At 57.0% G+C, this 24,039-nt stretch overlaps 2 protein-coding genes across 18 annotated transcripts in view; both read left to right on the forward strand.

Moving 5' to 3' along the window:
- Positions 1–3,704, forward strand: part of KIF1A (kinesin family member 1A) — a 70,063-nt gene extending 66,359 nt beyond the window's left edge. For all 17 annotated transcript variants that reach the window (XM_080799613.1, XM_080799626.1, XM_080799627.1 and 14 more), the window contains one exon: positions 223–3,704. In XM_080799613.1, coding sequence (XP_080655739.1) covers positions 223–265 — 43 coding nt within the window. In that variant the 3' untranslated portion in view covers positions 266–3,704. The remainder of the gene's footprint in view (positions 1–222) is intronic.
- Positions 3,705–10,841: 7,137 nt separating this feature from the next.
- On the forward strand, positions 10,842–17,023 carry LOC308340039 (aquaporin-12-like). The gene is made up of 3 exons (XM_080799192.1): positions 10,842–11,520; positions 13,482–13,598; positions 16,704–17,023. The coding sequence occupies exons 1-3, from the start codon at positions 10,914–10,916 to the stop codon at positions 16,904–16,906; spliced, it is 927 nt and encodes a 308-aa protein (XP_080655318.1). The 5' UTR covers positions 10,842–10,913; the 3' UTR covers positions 16,907–17,023.
- Positions 17,024–24,039: the final 7,016 nt, after the last annotated feature.

Genomic DNA, 24,039 nt, shown 5'->3' on the forward strand with positions numbered 1-24,039 from the left:
GCTGCTGGTAAAGTGTTGTCCTGGGGGGCTGTCCTTGTGTGGCTGGAAACACAACACACAGGCTCAGGGGAGCCCCGCTCCCCTACACCCGGGCCTTCCAGAAGGCGGGTGGGCTGAGTCCCAGGGACAGGAGCCGGTCTCCGGGTGAGGGGAAGCAGAGGGGATGTCAGCCACGTGGAAGCTGGCATCCTGACCGTGGCATGTCTCCCGACCCTCCCGCAGGTCCAAGCTCTCCAGAAGGCGGTCTGCCCAGATGAGGGTGTGAGCCGGAGCCCTCCCGGACAGCCACAGGCCGGCCCCCCCAGCCCTCATCACCACCCGTCATGTCACCACGCCCAGCCTGCCCCTACCAGCCAGCCAGCGAGTCCCCTCTTGGGGACCGCGTCGGGCCCCGTGAGCGCCACCTCTGGCCCGGGGACCTGCACCATACGACCTGTCCTGCTCCCAGCAGAGGCCATGTTTGTTCTTTGGTCTTTCCGAGCGTGCCCTGGGTGGGAAGAGCTGGGAGGTGCTGGAAAGGCAGAGGGCACAAGCCACAGGGGCATCGCTGCCGTTCTAATATTTTTTTAAGCATAGACAGACTTATAATTAATATACATTAGTTAGTGACATTGAAACAGTCCACTCAGAAATTAACTATAAGACTGTGTTCTATTTATAAGTATTTATTTCTAATGCCTTCACATAGACCTGTAGGATTCAGATGGACCCTGTCCCCCGCTTGCTCCCACTCACATCCCCCAGGGCTCATAGGGAAGGCCATGGTGAACGGGTGTCCGCACAGGCAGGCCAGGCGCCTCCTGGTTGTCACCATGGGGCACGCCTGGCCAGGCCCGAGCGGGGGCTTCTCCCCAGGCGCATGGTGGGGCAGGGCTTCATCCCGGGTGGGGGGAGTGTGAGTGTCAGGGGACTTGGTGCCTGGATCCCAAGCTGTGCGGAGGGGGGTGTGCAGTCTTCCAGCTGGAGGTGGCATCCTATCACCGGGACAACAGCCTCAGAGATGCAGCTTCTCCCTGGAAGCATGTGGAGCAGGGGGAGACCGGGCAAATGGGCCCCTGGGCTGTGGGGCTCTCCCGGCCGGGACTGCAGCTGGCATCGTGTGTCCTGGCCACCGGGGTGCAGGTGGCTGGGGTTCAAGGTGGTCCAGGCAGTGAGGGGCTTCGGGTGCCGCTTCTGCAGCTGTGGTGAGAAATGGGGTGAGCTCCAGGTCGTTCCTGGGAAGAAAGTGTGTGACCTCCCCCTTTGCCCCAAGAGAAGAGTTTCTGAGAGTCTTGGGGTCAGGTGAGGGCAGCCGGCCGGCCACTGTCCTCAGGGAGATGCTCTTGTCCTGCACACAGGGGCTGTCCTCGCACTGTTGGGAGCTCTTGTTCCAAGATCTACTTCCTTCTCTGTGCAGACGCCACGCCCGAGACCCAGCCCCCATAGGGCAAGGATCGGCCCCAGGCTGAGAGTCTGGTCAGGCATCACACCCAGACCAGAAACCCGTCAAAGAGACCTCGGGGCCCGGGGGTCTTCAATGACCTGTTCCCACACCCAGTTGGCCTCCTTCCAACTCAAGGAAGAACAGCAACCAAACCACAAAACCTCTGTCCCTGCCATGGCCCCCTGAGAGCAGGTTTCATTCAGAGTTCAAGGGGTTCCAGGCCCAAGTTCGCGGCCGGCCGGTCTGTCTACACTGTTCTCTGCTGTCTTTACAGGCCCTGCGGGGCATGGCTCACAGACCCCTCACCTCTTCACCCAGTTTGGATTACTGTGTCACACCTGGTCAGGGGTTCTAAAGCCCGCCCCATCCAGCCCGGGCCGTCCCCGACAGACACCCAGGTGACATGTGGACCCTGTCCCCATTCTGTACACTGAGGCCGGGAGGGTGTACAGTTGCATTCCTCCAGGGATGTGTGGGGTTGGCTCCCATACCAGGTGAGAAGGTTCCAGTCGGGGGCGCTCCTTGGGGAAAGTTATTCAGGCCCCTTCAGCGCCGCCTCGGACGTGGGACTAGGCTGGTGGGCACCCGACCTGAGCGGCCACTGGCAGCAGGGTGTGGCCTGCCAGCCGCCCCAGCCGCCTCAGCCACCCCAGCCCGGCCAGAAGCAGAGAGGCCAGCGTGCCTTCTCCACCCCCAGCCCCAGGCAGTGTCTCAGTGGCCCCTTTTGCTCTCCGCTCCCCCCACCCCCAGTGCTTGGGAGGCACCCCTGGAGTAGCAGCTACTTCACTAAGACGCAAGTCCTGGGAGGCCACATCTGCAAGGCACAGGGCTCCGTAGCCTTCCTTGCAGGCCCTGGATGCGTGCTCCCATCCCAGACTGAAATCACACGTCATCCAGAAACCAGATGTTCCCAGGCCGAGACACAGAGAGCAGGGGTGCGGCATGGTCCAGAGCAGCACTTTTTCTGGCTTTTACGAGGGCCTGGAGGACAGGGAGGAGGACCACAGAGGGCAGGGGCTGTGCTAAGGTGAGCTGGTTCCCAGGAGCCCCGCGTGCCCGCAGGGAGCCGAGAGGTGCCGGTCCCTGGCCACAGCCCACTCAGGTCAGCCAGCCTGCAGCCGTGGCCTTGGAGGGTCTGAGGTGCTTGCACCCAGGATGCAGGTGTCTGAGGCCAGCCAACCTGCAGAGCACCTGCCTCGTGGGGCGGGCTGAAGGAAGGGGGCCTGCGTGAGGGTTTCTGGGAACCACCCTAAATTCGGGAGCCTCCACAGCCATGGAGGTTCTTCAAGGACTGATTAATTTTGGCCTGATGCCCCTTGGTAGTTGCTGGGAGCCCCGGCACTGTTGTCACAGCCAGACCCTTGGAGTGCTGGGGAGAGAAATACGAGTCAGAAAAGCTGGTCTCTTCACGTCTGCCCTTGCCAGAAGCTACCCACATGTCATGTTAGGGGGCCAAGCATTTAGCAAACTGGGATGTGGTCTTCACCTCTGTGACCTGGGGCGCTGATCTGGGGGCCCCTGAGGATCTGCCCATTGTGGGGTGCAGAGAGGAAGGTCAGACCTGACAATTTCCCACTAAGTGGGGAGAGAAGAAAGATCCAGAAAGCCATGTCTCTGGGAGGTTTTTTGTTTTACAGCTTGATGCCACTCATTTTGGTTTGAGGGACAGCCATCCTCCCCGAGAGAAGCTCTCTGCCTCCTCCAGGGGAGGGTGAGCCCAGGAAGGGGGGGCGCTGGGCTCCAGTGTGTCCAGGCCAGTCCCCGGGGAGGTGGGGAGCTGAGAGGCTTCTGAGTTCGTTCCGAGTCATCACTCTTTCGGTGCCCATGTCCCATTCACCCATCGCACGCACACACACATGCTCCCGGGCCCCGGGGGGCTGCAGTGAGGGGCCCTCCCTGAGGGGCAGGTGTGGCGAACACCCGGGGAGAGTTCCTGAATGCTGCCGGTCCAGGTGTGAGCGGGGTCATGCTGCTGGTCCTCTGTCAGCTCCCTCCCACGCAGGACTCCAGAAGGCGCCCTCCTCTTATCCCCAGGATCAGCAGAGGCTGTGGCTTCCTGCGGGCCTGCGCTTCCTGCCGCTCGCCGTCCCCTCAGCTTCCCGTAGCTTGTACATATGTGGTTGTGGCACACCCTGGGCCCCCGCGCTGTAACCACCATCCCGATGTAACGACTCTAGTTCCCTGACGTCCTAAACCCGAGTGTTAGGCTCTAGGCTCCTGTACTGTGTGTGTGCACTTAAGATTCTGTCCAATTAAGAAATAAATGTGGCTCCTTATGCAACACCAGACCTGCAGGCCTCCACAGTGGCTTTATTTGTGTATGAAATCTGTTGGATGAGGCTGGAAATGGCCGCTGGGGCCAGATGTCCAGCATTGCCCAGAGACAGCACCCACTGCCCACGGTGGGGAGGCAGGGTGGAGGGGTGCCAAGAGCCCAAGGGGTGTGAGGGACAAGATGATGGTTATCATGAGAGCGCCCACCTCTGTCCCTTGGCCACTGGCCATACCCACCCATGTCGCACCAGGTAGCCCCAAGCTTTCCGTGTGGTCAGCCTTACCCCATACCCGAACCAGACGAAGGTATTACAAGGAGATGAAACTACAGGCCATTAGGCTGCATCCACGTATAAAACAAGTATTTTCAAATCTTTCACCAAATGGAAGCTAATGATGTGTAAAAAGGATAATACTGTCGTGACCAAGCGGAGTTTGTCCTGGGAAGGCAAGGTTGGTTCAAAAATGAATCCGGTGAGTCACCATATTAAACAAACAAAAAATCACTCTCTCTGTGGATACAGAACAAGCAGCTGACAAAATTTAATTCCCACGACTAACTACGCCTTTAGCCAATAAGGTCGTAGAAAAGACCAATGGGACGATAAAAATTACGTACGTGATCAATCAGAAGAAATGAAAAGTAAGGGCACAAAGAGCAATTGAACAAGAAGAACATAAATACTCGGATAAGAGACTTCCGTGTAAATGGGTCCTTAGCGATGGCAACTGGAAATGGACCGAACATCCTGCTTCAGTCGGGAGAGACAACAGCGGTGTTTCAATAGAGAGATGTTCCACCAAGAACTGCTGACTGGAAATCCGAGGTATTTGGACAATGTCTACCTCGTCATGGTACCACGCAGTACGGGGCAACTGAACGAGAACAGCTGATGTCGATTGGGTTTCTGGATGAGCCAAGGAGGACCCCAGGGGGCTGCGATCAAGCACCAAGATCCAGGGTGTGGGGGGCATTTGTGAGGACCCCAGGGCCCCTTGCGTGCAACTCTGGCAAGGTTGTTCTGATCTCGGGGTGAAGGTGTTCACGTTGAGGACGCTCAGTCGCAAATGCGGGTGGGCACACAGGGAAGAGGGGCAACCGCGAGTGGGCGTTTAAACTGCAAATTTCAGAGCTTGTGAGGACCGGCAGCGAGCCTTCGGTCTGTCGAGGCCATCTTTGCTGATCTAAAGTGCTCTCCTGAGACCCGGGCACAGTCCTGCACGGTGAGGCAACTGACGGCAGTGGTGGCAACACCCAAGACGGAGCTTCTTCCTTCCTTCCTGACACCTGCATTCCCTTACAGTGTGCTCGCCACAGGGGACCTGGGCTTCATGCCTGCGTGGACATCCGCTCTCGCTGGCGAAGCCGCCTCTTCCGAGAACCCACCTGCGGGAAGGTAGCTCTCAACTCAGTTGGACTTTCGTTCTGTCCTCTCCCCTCTGCCTGGAACAACCGTGTGATCAATCAACTTGTCTGGAGACTGTTACTTATTGGTTCATCAGGAGACATTATTCTGTGTGCTATTGGCTTGGAAACTACCATCACTCTACATTATAATTCCCACGGTGGGCCTGTGTTAAATAAATTATTGGCAAAGACAGGGATACGTCTTTGAGCATAAATTTGCCTCAAAACATCCAGAACATGGTAAAATTCATGTGAAAATGACTTCAGTTCTTCAACAAATAAACTGTAGGATAAGAGTAAAGGGAATCCGAGGAAGAGACATCCAAGAGGCTCCTTATAGATTCTGTTTTTCCTAAATGTCGAAAACATTAGGTCATCAACTCAGACTGTAGAGATCTTAGCAGCCACCATGCCTCATCCTAACGGAAAAAGCTGAATAAAACCAGAAGCAAGTTTTCTCACACCCATCAGAGAACTGAGGTCACCAGGCCGAACGTCACCCAGAATCTAGAGCAAGGAGCGCAGACAGCCCCATCTGAGAGCTGCTTGTGGGTGCAGAAGCCGCTGGGGCCGGGGTGCATGGGAACACCGGGATGGCGGCATTGACTCGGCATTGCTGGAGGCCGAGTGTGGCCCAGCTGGAGGTGAAGAACTCCTGGGGCTCAGGCTTAGGGGGCCCTCACACTCCCGTGGCTTTTATCAGAAGGAGCCCATGAAATTCTCACTGAGGAGAGAAGAAAAATCCCCTCATGTCTCTATCAGGAGGAACAGAAGAGTAGTCCTTTTAGAATATGCCCAGAGCTTTCTCCATGACAAAGTCTTGGGGGTTGGGGGTCAGGCTAGTAATAGAGGGGAGCTTCCTCATAGTTCCCTGACATCCTAAACCCGAGTGTTAGGCTCTAGGCTCCTGTACTGTGTGTGTGCACTTAAGACTCTGTCCGATTAAGAAATAAATGTGGCTCTGTCAAAGAACATCTGTCAAAATCGTACAGCTGACATCATACTTACTGGTGACAAACTGGAGGTTTCACCCCTTTGACTGAGCAGGGCAAGGAGGTCCTCTCACCAGTCCCATTTGACACTGTCCTAGAAATTCGAGGTGCAATAAGACAAGAGAAGAAGGGGCACGCAGATTGAGAAGGAAGAGAGAAACTGTCTTTTTTTGCAGATGACAAGATCATCTGAAGAAAATCCTAAAGAATTGACCCAAAAACTCCTGGAACTAAGCAGAGATCATAGCAAGGTCACAGAACTCAGAGACAATACACGAAAGTCACACGCTTTCCTATAAACCAGCAATGAACAACTGGAATTCAAAATTAGAAAAACAAAACAGCATGGGCGCCTCAGGGTCTCAGTGGGTTAAGCCTCTGCCTTCCGCTCAGGTCATGATCCCAGGGTCCTGGGATCGAGCCCTGCATCGGGCTCACTGCTCAGCAGGGAGCCTGCTTCCCTCTCTCTCTGCCTGCCTCTCTGCCAACTTGTGACCTCTATTATCTGTCAAATAAATAAATAAAATCTTAAAAAAAAAAAAAACCACAGCGTTACAGTGGTACCAACAGAGAGAGAGCATGTGCATTTGAGCACGTAGGCGGTAAAGCTCAAACAGAAAGCACACAGGATCTGTACGTAGGACACTACAAAATTCTGACACAAGGCATCAAAGAAGACCTAAATAGGGGCGCCTGGGTGGCTCGGTGGGTTAAGCCTCTGCCTTCAGCTCAGGTCATGATCTCAGGGTCCTGGGATTGAGCCCCGCATCGGGCTCTCTGCTCAGCAGGGAGCCTGCTTCCCTCTCTCTCTGCCTGCCTCTCTGCCTACTTGTGATCTCTGCCTGTCAAATAAATAAATAAATTAAATAAATAAATAAATAAATAAATAAAGAAGACCTAAATAAATGGGGAGCATTCTGTGTTTCTGGACTGGAAGTCTCAGGATGGCGAAGATGTTAACTTTTCCCAATTGGATCCATAGACTCAATGCGTTCCCAATCAAAATCCCAGTGAACTATTTGGATATTGACCAATTGATCCTAAAATTGATAGGAAAAGGCAAAAAAAAAAAAAAAAAAGACTTGGAATAGCCTGCCCCGTACCTAAGAACAACATAGCAGGACTCCTGTTACGTGACTGCAAGCCTTATGATAAGCTCTCAAAAATCAGGACAGCGCGGGTTTGGTGAAAGAACAGACCGATAGATGTAGTGGAATAGACCCGCCCAGACAGAGTCAGCCCAAGTTGACAAAGGAGCAATGGCAGCTCCATGGGGGGAGGACCATCTTTGTAACAACGGGCCGGAGCCATGGGGCGCCTAAGTGCAAAAAACAAACAAAACCATCTTATACTTTCACAGAAGTTAAGAATTTAAGTCAAAATAGACTTTAGACCTAACTGTGAAACACAGACTGTAAAACTTCTAGAAGTATTTCTCAAAAGACATCATTAAGAAAATGGAATTGGAGGGCACCTGGGGGGGCTCAGTTGGTGAAGCTTCTGCCTTCAGCTCAGGTCATGATCCCCGGGGTCCTGGGATCAACCCCGCATCGAGCTCCCAGCTCAGTGGGGAGCCTGCCTCCCCCTCCCCCTCCCTCTCACTCTTGCTCTCTCTCTCAAATAAATAAAATCTTTAAAAAAAAAAAAAGAAAATGGAATTGGATGAATTGTGTGAAACAATTACAGGACAAGGGGCTTTATCCAGAGTGTATACGGAATACGTGAAAAATCATTAGAACTCAATCAGAAAAAGTTGGATAAAATACAGAGGAGCAGAATGCGGCCATATTCAGTCGCCGTGGGGGAGATGCAGCCGGGGGCCACAGGGAGAAATGAGCAGTGGGCAGAAGCCATGCTTCAGGCGTCACAGCCCGACTGCTGAAGATACTGTGCGTTACCCGCACCCCCACCCCGGGCTCCTGGGCCACCGCCACCTTGGGGAGCTAAGCCATCCCCTGCCCTTGGCCCGAGCACTCTGGCCCTGTGTCTGAAGACTCGTGCGTGAGTGCTCTCGACAGCTTGCTTCATGGTAGTCAGAAACCAAGAACACCTGAAGTTGGTCACCAGGAAAGTGGATGGACGAGCTACGGTTCGTTCACAAAACGGACCTCCATCCAGCAGTTAGAAGGAACGAGCGCGGCCCACAGGCCCACACAAGGCCGCCAGACTCAGCAGCGTGACCGTGGCGTGAGACGGCCTGTGATAACGCGGTGACAACAGACATCCAAGGAGCGGGCGCCCGGGCTAGCGGTGGGCTCAGCAGGAGGCCTGGGTGTGGATGGTCCCTCTCCGCAATGGCCTTGGTTTTCTGGCTCTGTCCCTCTGTTGCACGGTGCGGAAGGGCGCTCCTAGGGCCCGCTTTATCTAAGTTTTCATTGAAAGTTACAAAGTACGTGGAATTATGAAATCAGTTCCCTTGATCACCCAGCATGAGGCACTGCCGAGCTCTAGCTGGGAGGCTCAAGTGTTCTCAGAGACATAGTTGTTGTGTCTGAAACCACATCCCTGTGTTCTCACTGGGCTGGGCCCCACCTGCTGGGGGGTGGAAGGGGGGTGACTGTGTGCTCTCTGAGGGAGCCCCCGCTTCTCTGCTCCCAGACTCCAGGTCTCCATAGCTTGCCCCTACCTCTGAGAGGGCCAGTGGAGGAGGATGGGATGGATCTCCCGCTCCCCACACCCCCCACCCCTTACCCTGCCCCCCCCGCCGATGGGCTGGAGTCTGGATGGTTGTCTGCCTTCCAGGAGGAGCAGCAGGTGGATTTCCTCTTGGGGTTAAACTTGCCCTTGTCCCCCAGGGCCCAGACACCTTCCCAACCTCTGGGAACGTTCTGGACCTTGAGATCATGCTTCAAACCCTCTCTCCTGGACCTCAGTCTCCCACCTGCACAAAGCGGAGGGAGAGCCCTGAGGGCTGGAATGGTACAAACCAAGGGACAATCAGGGAGGCAGAGGGACAGGAGAGGTGAAAGATGGTTCTTCTGGAAAAGATGGAGCTCCCCTTAGGCTTCCTTGTAAACGTGCCCAGCCTGCTCCCAGTGGCCTGGGATCCAGAGCCCGAGCACTGCTCGTATCACAGGGGCCGGCTGGGCCATCCTGCAAGGCTGCAGATGATAGGACCACTGGGGCACGGCCGGGACTTTTGCCGCAGTCCCCCAGCTCTCAGGCCCCCTCAGGGGTCAGGAGCTCTCAGGAACCCCTCTTCTTGGTGACGTCCTACTCTGCACCTTCTCCAGCAGCTGTGCTCAGCTGACTCCTTGGAAGGAAAGGCAGAGGATTTTGATGGGTGCTCCCACCTTCTCCTGAGGGGCAGGGGGACAACAAGATGGGGAAGGGGTGCAGGGCAGAAATCAGGGTCTGCTGCCGGCCGTGGGAGTCCTCCCGGTGGCACAGGTGAGGGTAGGAGGGGCAGAGGTGTCTCCTGTGCCCCTGGTGGTGTCTAGACAGTGGGGTCTTTGCCGTGCAGAGCCCAGCCACTGTGTTCAGAGCCCACGTCCATGGCTCTACCCGGCCAACTGCAGGCCTCAGACATTGGGACACGGGGGGAGAGGGATGAGGCACCCGTTCCCCACAGCTGATCTCCGCACCTCACTGCACCCACCGCCTCAGGCTGGCCCCCTGTGGCCCTTGGCGGTGCTGCACCAAGCGGCTCTCTCCCCTCCCCTCCCCTCCGCTCCCTTTCCTTCCCCTCCCTCCCCTGGCAGTGCCACACCTCTCCCAGGCCTCTTTCCCTCTCTCCTCCCAGTCCCACCCCAGCCTGGCAGCCCCTTCCCCTTGCAAGTCCCCCCCCCACACCCCCACACCCATTCCCGGAGTGGCCTCTGTGCTGTCCTCAGCCATTTCCCTGGGCCCATATGACCCCTCCACCAGGGCTTGGCCACCCTTGACGACCCAGTGTAGCTGCTTGATGTCTGCTCTTCCCTGAGGGGCTCAATGGCCAACTGCAGTCACTGTGGTGTGCCACAGACCTCCAGGCCCTGAGACCACGACCCCTAGGCTTGTGTCCCTGAAGCCCGGTCAGTGTTGGGGACAGTCTCTGACGGTGTCTCTGCCCTCAAGAGCCATGCCCCACAGGGTGTCCCCAGGAGATCTGTGCACAGGGAATCAGTGCTCACGGAGGGAACAGGGAACGGGTCTTTTTTTCCAAGGTCATCGCATTTGTGCGTCTGTCAGGAGACACTTGAGCTGCTCACCAGCCAGGCTTTCTTACAGATGCATTTTTATTTGTCTATACTGCCAGTCAGAACAACTAACGTGTGTGGTGTGGTGGGGCCGCTTCTGCAGGTTCAGCCCCCCGAGGCGTCGCCAGCAGCCAGGCTGGACCACCCAGGGCTCCCTCCCTCCCTCGAATGGGAAGGCCCGGCCCGGCAGACAGCTGCCCACAGCATGGGCAGAGCCAGAGATCCTCACCTGCCGGGGAGGGGGGAGTTGTGGGGGACAGAGCGCAGGTGCGGGGAGCTACCCAGCTGCGTCCCGGGAGTCAAGAGCCCCGGGGCTGAGTCATGGAGCTCCAGTGGTGGCTTTGAAGCTCTGGCCCATGTCCAGCCCCTGCAGCTGGGCGGGCAGGGGCCTGGTGTGTCTCTTGCCCCAGGGAGGACGCCTGGCCATGGGGCGTCCGCTGTGGAAGTTCCTGGTCCGGCTCCCAGGCCAGCAGCAGGTGCAGCGGGAGGTAGGGGCACAGGTGTGGCATTCGCAGGGCTGTCCGCCCAGGTGGCGTCTCCCACAGCTGCCCCGTCCTTGGGGCTGGGGCTGGGCCGGGCCCGGACACGTCAGCTCAGGTGTCCCGCTCGGCCCTGCTCCTCAGGGAGCCCTCAGGCCAATGGCCGGTCTCAATGTGTCCCTCTCCTTCTTCTTCGCCACCTTCGCCCTCTGCCAGGCAGCCAGGAGGCTGTCCAAGGCCCTGCTCCCGGTGGGCGCCTACGCCAGCTTCGCCCGGGAGGCGGTGGGCGCTGCCCAGCTGGGGGCCTGCTGCCTGGAGATGCGGGTGTTGGTGGAGCTGGGCCCCTGGGCAGGAGGCTTCGGCCCCGACCTGCTGCTGACGCTGCTCTTCCTGCTCCTGCTGGTGCATTGGGCAACCTGCGATGGGGCAGCAGCCAACCCCACCGTGTCCCTGCAGGAGCTGCTCCTGGCTGAGGCCTCTGTGCCCTGCACCCTGCTGGCGTTGGCGGCCCAGGGGCTGGGCATGCAGACGGCCCGAGTGCTGACCTGGCGCTATTGGGCCTGGGAGCTCAGCGACCTGCATGTCCTCCAGAGCCTCATGGATGCGCACTGCAGCTCAGCACTTCGCACGTCTGTGCCCCATGGCACGCTGGTGGAAGGCGCCTGTGCCTTCTTCTTCCACCTGAGCCTCCTCCGCTTCCGGAACAGTCTGCCTGTCTACAGAGTGCCCCTCACGGCCCTGCTGGTCACCTTCATGGCCTACACAGGTGAGACCTGGCTGCGCTCCCAGGGACATGTCAGAACCTCTGCACCCATGTGGACACCCAGGACAGAGGCGGCAGCTGAGGGGGACCCCTGGCCCCCAGGGACTGTGGACAGCCCTCTCCTGGGAACTCGGTGGTGGCAGAATGGGGGCCAGTGGGACTGGACACAGTGCACTGGGGTGGGACCCTCGGCCCTGGTCAGCGCCTTCCTTCCCAGCTGGGCCGCTCCATGCTCCAAAATGTTCCTGTCCATGTCAGGAGGTCTGCAGTCAGGGCAGGTGGGTTGCCCGTGCCATTTCTTTAAGGCCCAACCCACCCTCTGGTCTGGAAGCTCTGGAGTCCTCTGCCACCCTTTCCAAGAGTCCCAGGTCCTGCTGTTTCTTCCTCCCCTCTCCAACCCTTCCCAAGTGGCTCCAAATGTCTCCAGAGAGGGCAGCCTCCTCCCATCATCCCCCCATCCTCCCATCCCCTATCCATCCTCCCATCATACCCCATCCTCTTCCCAGCCTCCTCCCATCCTCCCATCCTCCCATCCTCCTCCCATTCTCTCCCATCCTCTCCCCATCCTTCCATCCTCCCATCCATCCTCCGAACCTCCTCCCATCATCCCCATCCTCCCATCCCCCATCCTCCCATCTTCCTCCCATCCTCCCATCCTCCTCCCATCCTTCCATCCTCCCATCTTCCTATCCTCCCATCCTCTTCCCATCCTCCGATCCTCCCATTCTCCATGCCTATGCCTGGGCCCTGGGCCTCTGGACCAAGCTCTCCTGGGGTCGTTCAGCCACCATGGACACCATCTGTCCTTCCCACCTCGATGGAGAAGTGGAGAACTGAGCTCAGCTGCAGGATGTCCAGGCTGCTGACCTCACGTAGCAGCTATCCCTGGACATGGGGATAGAGCTGGGCCAGATCTTAAAGTGCCAGGTTGGGGCTGTTGTTAAATCCCCAGGGGACTCCACCATAGTTCTATCTGTGGGATCTGCTCCACTAGGAGGGCTCTCCAGGCATGGATGCCTCCTCCACCCCAGAGGACTGGTGTGCTGGGAGGGACAGGGGGCCGGGTGTGGGCTCCCTGGGAAGGGTGTGCTGTGGGACGTGCTGCAGGTCACTCCGTGGGTGCCTCACGCTTGCTCAGGCCTAGGGCTACAACTGGAAGCCCACGTGTGCATTTGGGGCAGGCTAGGCCCAGTAGGGAAGAAACTAGCACTGAGGGCTGACTTCCTGAGACACTGTCCATGTTCTGGCACAGGACAGACACTGTGTGCCCAGGAAGGTGCCGCTAGAGCCCACGTACAGGTGACGAAACTGAGGCACAGGTGAGCAGAGACTTGCCAGCAAGGCTCTGTGTCCAGCCTGCCTGGGCTCCAGCCCTGGGGAGACACGGGGAGCTCCTGATTCAGCCCTGCAGCCATCTAGGACACCGCACCCAGAGCCTGGTCTCCACCACCAGCTTCAGGCCCTACACGGCCCACTCGAGGCTGCTGCTCCTTGGCAGTGGTCTACCCGGTCCAGGGCGAAGGGACGCTTGTGCTCTCTCCATGTCTCCTCGTCCTCTCCATCCCTCCTCCCTTCTCTTGTTTCCTCTCTGGGCTCAGCCCTTCACTACTGTTTCTCCGTTTCTGCCCTTGTCTGTCTCCCCATCTCACCATCTTTGTCTCTCTCTCTCCATCTCTGTCTCTGTCCCCCTTTCTCTCAAGGACAACCTCCCAGGCGGGTGGCAGGGAAAGTAGTGGAGAGGGGAGTTCATCGGGGGCAAGTGGTTGGGATGGGTTAGACGTTTGTGGAAAGACTCTTGTCCTGGCTGCTCCCTGATCCTGTGGAGTTGGCCTTGGCTGACGGCCCTCCCACTTGTGTCCCCATCAGCACAAGGGTCAGGATGTGCTGAGCTCCAGGCCCTGGGCACAGGGCTCCATCCCAAGGAGAGGCGGCTCCACAAGGAACATCTGTGTTTCCTTCCACAGCCGGGCCTTTCACTTCTGCCTTCTTCAACCCCGCCCTGGCTGCCTCAGTCACCTTCCAGTGCTCAGGGCCCACCCTGCTGGAGTATGCCCAGGTGTACTGGCTGGGTCCTCTGACAGGTAAGGGTCACTGCGGACAGTTGGCAAGGCCATCCGTGGATGGTGGCTTGGGAGGACACTCGAAGCATTCCTGGTGGACATGCCTGTGGTCCGGCTCACGGGTGGGGAGTTGATTCAGGGATGGCCGGCTCTGGGGTCCCCGATGTAGGTGAGGGAGATGGGGGGATCCTTCTCAGTTCCTGTTAGGGACATCAGGGGTGGGGCCGAGTGGCCCGTCTTGGTTTAGATGTGGTCATGAGGGGCTGGAACCAGGGAGGATGGGGGTGGGGCAGGGAGGGCAGCCTCATGGATGCGCCTGGGGGCATCTCACAGCCCCTGAGCTGGGGCACCTGTGGCGGGAGCTACCAGAGCCCATCCAGGCCACCCTGGCCCTGGGGTCTGCCAGCACCTGGTCTTAGCCCCTGGGCTCCCCGCTCACTCCCCATACTTAGTGGATGGGTTTGTGGGGTCCATGGAGCTCTGGAAGGTTCCTCCACTTCCCTCTCAGGGAGCACAGCCCCGGCCTCCCCAGGGGCTCCCAGGCAGCCAGCGGTCCCTGGAGTGATGAGAAAGCTGGGGTTATGATTGGTAACTTCACGGTCCACTTGAGCGAGGTCTGAGACATAGCAGTCTCCCCCTGGGCTGCACATCACCCCAGAGGTCCCCGAGTGCTGCCTGACTCACCCCAGTGTCTCTATATTGCGGGTAGGAGGCATGCGCTCTCCACCCTCCCTGCCGGGGCGCCGCAAAGGTCTCTGCGCACACTGGATGAGAACGCGGGGGGTCTGAGAGTCCCACACAGCCTGCCCCCCACAGCTCTGTGGGCCTGGGGCCTCCTGGGGTCCCAAGGCTTGTTCCCCCGGTCAGGGACGTCCCCATCTCTCGTGCTCAGTCACGAATTCAACAGCAGGGTCCATGTGGCCCGAGGGGCGTGTACGACTCAGAAATTCCTGGACAGCTCCTTCTTGGGGGACATTTTCCATTTCTGGTCGTGGGTGACTCCTCCGTGGTGGAGCACGGCTCCGGGGGCCCTGAGAAGTGGTCCTGGTCGCAATCTTGGAGACCTCAGTGTCGGAAATACGTGTCTCTCTGACCCAGCTTGATGACGTGTCGGGCCATGGATTAAAGTCAGGGTGGGGGTCCCTTTCCTGCATGTGAAGGCCTGAGGCCTCTGCATTTGTCTCCTGGCATCCGTAGCCCCAAAGCACTCGGCACGCAGTCCAGGGGAGCACTCAGACACGTGGGTGTGGAGTCCTGCTCACTCGAAGGGCCAACGGGGCCCCTCCCTGACCTCCTGGTCTCTGGCGGTGGCCATCAGTCCCCTGTCCTGTGGCTGCACCTCTCCCCTCTCTGCCTGTCCTCACGTGGCATCCACTGTGAGTCTGTCTCTGCGGCTCCCTCTGGTAGGACGCCAACCACACTGGGTTCGGTCCACGCTTCTCCAGTGTAACCTCATCAGTTCAACTGCTTAAGGATACAAAGATGCTTCTTCTTCTTCTTCTTTTTTTTTTTTTTAAAGATTTTATTTATTTATTTGGCAGAGAGATAGAGAGATCACAAGTAGTCAGAGAGAGAGAGGGAAGCAGGCTCCCTGCCGAGTAGAGAGCCTGACGTGGGCCTCCATCCAAGAACCCTGGGGTAATTATCCGAGCCGAAGCCAGAGGCTTTAACCCACTGAGCCACCCAGGCGCCCCAAGATGCTGTTTTAAATAAGGTCACATTTGGAGGCTTGGGGAAGGACATGAATTCGGGGGGGACGCCATTCAACCCAGTAGAGCCTCAGACTCCATAACTGCCGCTGTGAAGTCCAAAGCCACGAGGGTTTCCTCTGGAGGCCTCGTGGGGGGAGCGGGGAGGAGGCTGGGAGGGCAGCACCCTCCGTGCACCTGCCCACTTTGTCCTGTCTGGGGAGGGGACTCCCCTGCTGGGGTGCTCCTGCTGCCCCAAGGCCACAGCTTCTCTCTGCCTCCCTCCAGGGTTGGGATGGGAACTGCCATAGGAACAGGGCTCCAGGCCACTGAGCTTGTCACACACCGTACAGCATGCCCTACAGGTCAGCATGGGGCGCGTCCACATCCGGGGTACCTGGGCTGCGCCCTGCTGGAACTTGGGGGTTCTGTGGAACGAAGTGGGCTGCCTTCCAGCCTTCTGCATTGCCAGCTGGGGATTCTGCTCCCTGGGTCCCACTCATGTGTTTGTTGTCCCCTTGCTTTTCAACCTCCCCTGTGGCGTTGGTCTTTCCCCGCTGGTGGGCTGACGCCCTTTACTGAATCCCTGCCCATTTGGAGCAGCTGGGCCACTGGTGATGAGGCACGGGAAGTGGGGGTGGCTTCCTGGGCCGTGACTCTCCATGGACATGTGTGCCCAGGGGACCCTGAGCTCATCACTCACCTCCCTGGGCTGTCCCTCCTCCGTAGCAGGGGTGGTCCCAGCATCCCACTGAAGGTAAGAGAGGCGCGGCGAGTGAAGCATGGACGTGTGCGGGCCCAGGACCATTCTTGGGAGCCACGGTGGCTGGGCGTCCATGGAGCCTGGTCCTGGCCAGGCTACCCCTGACCTTCTTGGGGCCCACACACCACAGTTTGTGTCCTTAACGGGTTCACATGAAACTTCAAATGTACTCCCCTCTCCTGCCATGGCCAATACCTTGCCCATGACCGGGGCGGCCATTCGGGAATCCAGGATTCTCTGTCTGCAAGTTCTGGGAAGAACCTGGGAACCAGGGGCCAGGCCCTGCTCCTGCCCTCAGCCCCCCTGCTTTTCCCCTCCTTGGTCCTCAACTCCACTCTTGCTCACACCCCCAAAACAGCCATCCCCACGGATGACAGGTCACTCTCAGGAGGCAGTCCTGGGAGGAAGGAGGTCAAGCAGGCCGTGCATGTGGCTCAGGACATTGGTGCAGGGAATGCTGGGTCCGGGTCCCCAGAGGGTGGTCTGGAAGGACACGGGCTCCTGATGGGCCGTCCCCTCTGCTGGGGAAGAGCCAGAGCAGGCCAGGACTCCCAGATAGAGACATGCAGGCTGGCCGAGGTCCCGATCTGTAGGATCCCCTGTCACATGGACAGTCTGGCAGGGAGGCCCCAGTGAGCCTCCCAGGCCGGTGGTCTGACCCTCGGTTTCTTGCAGGGATGGTGCTGGCGGTCCTGCTGCACCATGGCCGCCTTCCTCGCCTTTTCCAGAGGAACCTGTTGTATAGTCAGAAGAACAAGTACCGGACTCCTAGAGGGAAGCTGGCCCCAGGGCCAAGAGACACCCCGATGCCTGCAGGGGGGTGCAGAAGCCGGGAGACCACACATGAGGTGGGGCGGCAGCTACCAGGCTCCGGCTGAACCAGCATAGTTGACAGTGGCCCTGGTGGGACCCTGGGGCCCCTCTGAGCTGAGGGGCCCCAGACCCGCACCCCCTCCTCCCTGGAAACCGTTTGTCAATAAACCGTTCATGAAACCAGCCTGTCTCCCTAGTCTGACAGAGGCTTCTGGAAGGGCAAGCAGGGGTGAGACCAGTCCACAAGGGAGCCTGGGTTGAGTCACCTCCATGTCCCACAGGATGTCTCTTGCCTCTTTTTTTTTCAGAATTAGAACCAAAGGTAAAACCCGGGAGGGTAGGCAAGAGGTCCGGGGTGCGTCCACCAGGGCCTGGGAAGACCCGAGGGGAGAAGTTCGCACAGAAGGTGCTGGCTGTCCTGGACACACCCCAGATCCCACTGCCGGGGGAGGCTGGAGCAGCCTCCTCCTGCTGAGGCTGCAGGCGAGTGGCCTGGACACCCAGCAGCACCCCACCCTCGCAGCAGCTCGGCCGTAGCTCTGCAAAGCCAGGCAGAGCCCTGCCCATGACAGGGGCTCCTTGCTAGGCTGAGAAGAGCCATCTCCTCTCTCAAAGACCAGAGCTAACCTGGAAATTTCCACCCCAAAAGGAGAACGTCCTCCTCAGCTAGGGGTTCCTGGAGCCCCATTCCAAAAGTGAAGCTGGCAGGGTCTCTAGCCCAAGGCTTCGCCCACATCTCAGGCCAAGAAGGGTGAGAGACAGAAAACAGGAAGGTCCTGGGTGAGCTTTTCTCTCGTGAGGAGGCCATGTCTTCCGACACCAGCTTCCCAGGGGATGGGAGAGAAAGAACCTCCCACTGGCCACATCCTGTGGCTGCCCCTTCACCCCCTTTAAATCCTCTCCCCACCCACATCAGTCTGGGCCCCAGACTCCCCTGACCCTCCTCTGAGTGACCGCCCTGGGAGGGGTCAGTAAGCCCCCTGGGCTGATCCTGACCACCAGCCCAGTGTAGCTTCTGCAGGGCTTGATGGGGCTGCATGGAGGCTTCTAGAAGAAGGACCATGAGCACACAGGCATGGTGCTGGGATGGGGACCAACCAGCTCCCCTCCAAGGGGATCTGTGTGGGATAGGGGGCTGGGGGGGCCACAGCAAATGTCGCAGCCCCAGGAAGGAGGAGAGGCTCCTCAGGGTACCTGAGACCAGAGGCCAATGGCACTTCCGTCCCCATAGAACGTCCTTGCAGTCTCGGCACAAATACTTTCAGGTCAGAAGCTTCTGGTGCTCCCTCAGCAAATTCAACCAGTAAATTAGTACAAGACAAGTGAATGTGCAGACATCGCAATAAAGTATATCAGCAAATTATTAGAATTCTTGGAGTTCAGGATCTTTATTTTGGAAAGCATTGTAAAGCGAACTCCACAAGCTTGGAAGCATACATTAAATTTAAGGAATACTGCATTTGATGGAAAAGAACACAGTTTTTAATATGAAGCTTTGATGAACTGACAACTTAAAAATTACCGGGAAAAAAAAAAGTTTAACAGGAAGGATGCAAGAGTGGTTCAATATTGGGCCGTTCGTTCTTTAATATAATTCACCCTATTAATCGACTGAGGAATGAAATCCTACAGTTATCTGCACTGACACTTAAAAGGCATCTGGGAAAAGAAAACATCCATTCCCTGTTCAAAAAGGAAGTGACAGATCATGTCTTGGTTAGACACAGCACATACGCCCAACGCGACACCTCGCTCGGTGGGAACAGACCGCGGATGTTCTGGCTGAGTCAGAAACACTGCCAGGCGTCCACATCCCATTGAGGGTCGGCGCCCGGGACACAAGCTGATGCAACTGGATGAGAGGGAACAATGAGAGGAGTCGCATTCCTGTTGGCAGATCACACAATAGTGACACAGGAAACAGACGAGGCAAAATCTGACACGGGCTGTAAGAGATAGCTTGTTAATGTCGCAGAAGCCAACACTAACAGGAGAAAGACATCCAGTAGGCTTCACACAGCCAGCAATGAGCAGAAAAGTAACAATGACAGCAAAGCTATAAAGTGCTTAGAAATTCATTTAATAAGGAAGGCACAAAGCCTGGGTCCAAAGAAAATTTTTTAAAATTTCTGAAAGACTTGAAAATAGGGAAACTCATTCTTTATTCTAAGATATCCCAGATATCCAGGATATCCCAACATCCTAAAGATGTCCGTTCTTCCCAAGTTAATATATACATGTTAATAAAACAATGATAATAAAGTTATTAGCATAAAATTATATAATATAGAATTATAAATATATAATAGTAATACTGTGAATTGTGTAAGACTGATGAATCACAGACCTGTACCCCTGAAACAAATAATACATTGTATGTTAATAAAAAAATAAATATCTTATTCCCAGGAAATAAATGGAAAAAAATATAATAAATAATAAAGCCAAAGTTGTTTTTATGCGAAACACCAGTTCTTTTCCATCAAATGCAGTGTTACTTACCTGTGAAAACTTGAAAACAGAGTAAAGTTCTTTCTAAACTTGGGAGTAGGGGAGATCTTTCCAACCAGGACAGAAAATCCAGAAACAATGAAAAGCATCGATTCCTCTAACGATACCCTAATAAAAAGGAGACTGGTGTAGGGCGCCACATCGTAACAAAGTCAAATGACAAATGGCAAACCAGGAAAACACAGTTTGCAACCTTTGTCACAGACAAAGGGCAAAAATTAACGTACAAAGAACTCTAAAATATATTTTCAAAGGGGCACCTGGGTGGCTCAGTGGGTTAAGCCTCTGCCTTCGGCTCAGGTCATGATCTCAGGGTCCTGGGATCGAGCCCCGCATCGGGCTCTCTGCTCCGCAGGGAGCCTGCTCCCAAGCACCCCCCCCGCCCCCACCTGCCTCTCTGCCTACTTGTGATCTCTGCCTCTCTGTCAAATAAATAAATAAAGTCTTTTAAAAAATTATTTTCAAAAACAGAAAGAAAATAAAAAAGCAAAACATGAACAGAGGGTTCACAGAAAAAGGTTCATGGGTGGACTTGGACACAGGGCTGCAGGCTCGTGATCGCTCACGGTGGAAGGAACGCAGGCAGTATCGGGTACCAGTTCTCCCTTCCAGGCGGCTACAGATATAAAGCACCGAAGTTTCTCTGCATGGAGACGTCAGGCCTCCCGGAGCACGCATGGTGGGCCTTGCAAGGAGAGGCGAGAAGCTGCAGAGCAGCCTGGAGTCTGGCAGAAGGACACAGCATCTGAATTCTGACAAAATCTTGTCCTCACCCTGGTCATCATTTAGGAGCTGCAGGACCTGACCCACCCCTTCCCCGGAGCCCAGCCTGGGAGCAGGTCTGGGCTGTTGAGGGAGGGGCAGGCTGCCTCTCTGTAGTGGAAGCTGGTCCCCAGCAGCTAAGAGAGGCCCAGAGGACCCCTGAGCATCCTTGAGGGGACAAACCAAAGCCCAGGTGGCCCTCAGTGCCTCCTGGCCCAAACTGGGAGTATGGTCCCAGCCTAGCCCCCAGAGCTGGCATCTTGCCCACCAACCCTGTGGGGGCTGTGGCTTTCATGCAGGCCCTGAAGCCGCTGGGGCAGCCCCAGGACCTGTAGGCAGCTCTGGGCTGGACCCTGCAGGGCACAGTGGCACCAGCCCCGGGCCTGCCCCGGTGGACAGCCAGGTGGGCAGCTCCGGCCTGGGTGCATGTTAGCACCTGAGGGTCACAGTGGCAGGGCCTCCCCAGCGCCAGCCCCTAGTGCTGAGTGCAGGCCACATCCCCCGCCACAGAAACCTTTCCTTGTCCACAGGGGCAGACCCTCACGTTGAGTGTGAGCGCACACCGGCCCTCCCCACAAATGCCGGGTCTCCCCACATTTCAGACAACCGACGTTTCACCTGCCTGTTCCAATCCTCTATCAGACCATTACTCTAAGAAGTACGTTCTTTGGTCTGAAAAGATGAACTTGGCAGCGCACATCGGTGTAGAACCTGCTCTCCTGCTGTCTTACTGAGCCCTGACCATCCAGCCCTTGGTAAGCAGAGCCCAGTCCAGGGTCAGGGCCTATTCTGGGCAGGACCCCCTGCAGCCTCCTGGGGCCACCAGGCACCGATCTGCTTGTCAGCTCTGTGCCTGCAGTGCACCCCTCAGGGAACCCCACAGCCGTCTGTGGTCTTGGGCTGCCTCATTGACAGACGTTGTGGGGATGTTGTGAGGCTCAAGGGTGCGAGGGGAGGGGGTCCTTTCCGCGAGGTGGCAAAGCTCCCACATGCCCTCAGCTCACCGGCCAGGGACTGGGTCACTCAAGTGTGCTGAGATTCGCACTTGCAGTTCCAATCACCTTTGGACCCTGGAAGGGAGCTCTTCGATGGGCACCAACACATCCTACTTGGACAAGGCCCGTAAACACCATAGATGTTTGCACGCAGTCGCTTCTTTAACAGACCGGTTTTCCATCATTCACTTGTCTGATCATATGGCCAGGTCATCGGCCACCACCCATGAGTCAGTAAAAACCCAAATAGAGAGGCCAACAGTGTGCAATTCTATTCATGGACTGACTCAATTTTACCTTCCTTGGTCAGAGTGGTGGCCCCAGATGCAGCCCGATCCCCTTGGAACTGCTGTCCGCACACCAGGCAGCCCTTTGCTGGCCGAGAGCTGCTCACGGGGCCTGTGCACGCACTGCAGGGGAACCTCGCCACTCCTCAGGGGCTCCCTGCTCGCACATACGTGTACCTGTTGGCATTCCCACAGTAGCACGCACCTGTCCAGATATGCAAGTTAAATGTCCACCTGGTGGACTCCTCTGGTCACTGGGATCCCACTACAGTGTTTCTGGGGCGTCACACAGGATGTTATGGGCATTTCGGGTTTCAAGATTCTGTCCTTTGGTCATTCTCCATCTCAATCACAACCCAGTAGCCTGTCTCTCAAACGGAAATTTTCTGGTCCGGTATCCCAGTGGTCGCCACTGGGCGGCGCTCACTGCCCTTGGCCGTAGTCGGTGGTCCTCCACCCAGGGCTGACCAGGAGAAATCTGTCCTTCTGCACTCCAGCTTCTAACGGGGCATTCATTGATGACAGCGGCCATTCTCTTTTGGCCCACCAGGTGTCCTATATGCTTTCAAAAGAATGACGTCCATGGGCTTGGGCCATCTTACTGGCCCCCACCAAGCACACCCAATAAGGGTTGGCACAAGGGGGCATCGACATGCCTTCTGATTTTCCAGTATCCACGACGCATCTGTCCCCACCACATGCTCGGGGCAGCAGACACAAGCCGGTCACATCAACACTGCAGTACTAGGGGTGCCTGGGTGGCTCAGTGGGTTAAGCCTCTGCCTTTGGCTCAGGTCATGATCTCAGGGTCTTGGGATTGAGCCCCACATCGGGCTCTCTGCTCAGCGGGGAGCCTACTTTCCCCTCTCTCCCTGCCTGCCTGCCTACTTGTGATCTCTGTCTCTCTGTGGGGAGTGAGTATTTTGTTGTTGCTAACACACGTAATCAAACAATCCAGAAACACAGCCAGATTTTTAGCCTCTAAAATAAATCCAATTTTTTTTCTTTTTCAGTTTTATTGCTGTTATTAAGTGTACGATGTCCCAGAGACCTGATAAGATGATAATTCCAAGGTGGTGTTTTATAAATGTGTGTTCTACACGCGTGAATCTTAGTGAATAGTCTCCACCTTCGGTGGTTTCCAGACGACACTAGAACCTGCTCTCACTGCTGTTCCGTGGTCTCTCCCACTGATCCAGAATCTGTGATACGCGGTCCCCACGTAAAGCACGTCTGGTTGTCTCTCATTTGGACTCACTGCTGTAGCGAAAGGACTGTGATGGCTCGAGCAGAGGCTGGACAGAATTGGAATTCTGGGGACAGCGGTGTGCACATGGGGCGCCCTGTCCCTTCCCACAGTCCTGGGCCCAAGGACGGTATCTGGGGGTGTCCGGCCCTCAAGGCCGCGGACAGGAACTTGGATGTGGACTGATGGGTGCGTTTGCTCCAGTCAGGAGACTGACAGTTTCAACCAACTAAATTTCAGTGAAAAAGCTGGGGAAACGCTGTCAGAGTGGGTCATCCTGGCACCTTAGCCTTCCTGGCATGAGCGTGTGTGCAGCTGTGGGAGGCCTGCCCCATGGCCTGGCCGCCTCCTCCTTTTGCCCCAGGATCCAGCTCCTGGTGAGGCTTGTCCTCCATGGGCAGCCCGCCTCCACCCTTGTTTCTGGGGGATCTCTTTCCCCGTCCCACTCTAACAGGACCCAGTGCCCCAGAGCACACTTCGGGGATTCCCACAGGAATGAAGGGGCCCTGAGGGTGTCCAATGGGGACCTGAGGTCCGCCACGACCCCGAGGGCACAAGTGGGCTCACTCTCCTCCAGCGCACTTCCCCTAGCCTCCTGTGGGGACACAGTCCCAACCTCACCAGGGAAGTGCCCCAGGCCGCCCTGAACAGAGGTCACAGGTCAAACCCGTTCCTCTTCAGCCAGGCCCACCTCAGACAAATTGTGAAGGCCACCAAGTTTTCCAGGACCCCCGACCCCCTTCCCTGCTCTCAGGTCTGGTGCTTGCATCAGTAAACCATCTTCCTGGTCTTCAGCTGCAGCCTCCACATGGGTGGCTGTTTTATCCACGGAACCCCGCTGCATATTGTGGGCGGCCACCCCTCCCTCTCAGCTTTTCCTGTCCAGCGCACTGTGGCAGCACTGTCACAGGGCCCTCCAGACCCCGCCACACTTCCCCAAGTCTGAGGCAGAGCTGTCCCGGCATTTTAGCCCGGAGATGGTGAGCAGCTGGCCATCTTCTTGGACGGACCTCAGAGTCACAGACAGAGGGACGAGAGCCTGCAGTGCCTGGACCCACACGGCCTCCCAGGAAGCTCAGAGGCTGTTCCTCAGAGTCACTCAAAGGGAGAGCACGGGCAGGATGGGCCTGCCCTGTCCTCTGCTCATGTTAGCTGTTGGATGATTCCTCAAAACCCTGTGGGATGGCTAAAGGAATGCCCACGAAGGCCCCCTCATTGTCCATGGCTTGGGAGTCACCCAGGAGTCCTGGCCTCGTCCCACAGACGGTGCTATGGCTCAGACTCCCAGGGCTGGACCAGGAAGAGGGCAGCTCCTCAGCCCTGTGATCTAGGGCTCAGGGCGGAGTTGGGGGTTGGGGGGAGATGCCTGGGACAGGCACCAACACCAGGCTTCAAAG

Source organism: Martes martes (assembly GCF_963455335.1).
Source record: "Martes martes genome assembly, chromosome: 3".
Taxonomy (NCBI): Eukaryota; Metazoa; Chordata; class Mammalia; order Carnivora; family Mustelidae; genus Martes; species Martes martes.

What these genes read in the sequence shown, in the direction of transcription:
- LOC308340039 (XM_080799192.1), top strand. Translation starts at nt 10,914, where the DNA reads ATGGCCGGTCTCAATGTGTCCCTCTCCTTCTTCTTCGCCACCTTCGCC. An exon ending in CACCTTCATGGCCTACACAG is followed by an intron (nt 11,521 to 13,481) that starts GTGAGACCTGGC and finishes TTCCTTCCACAG; the next exon opens with CCGGGCCTTTCACTTCTGCC. An exon ending in CTGGCTGGGTCCTCTGACAG is followed by an intron (nt 13,599 to 16,703) that starts GTAAGGGTCACT and finishes GGTTTCTTGCAG; the next exon opens with GGATGGTGCTGGCGGTCCTG.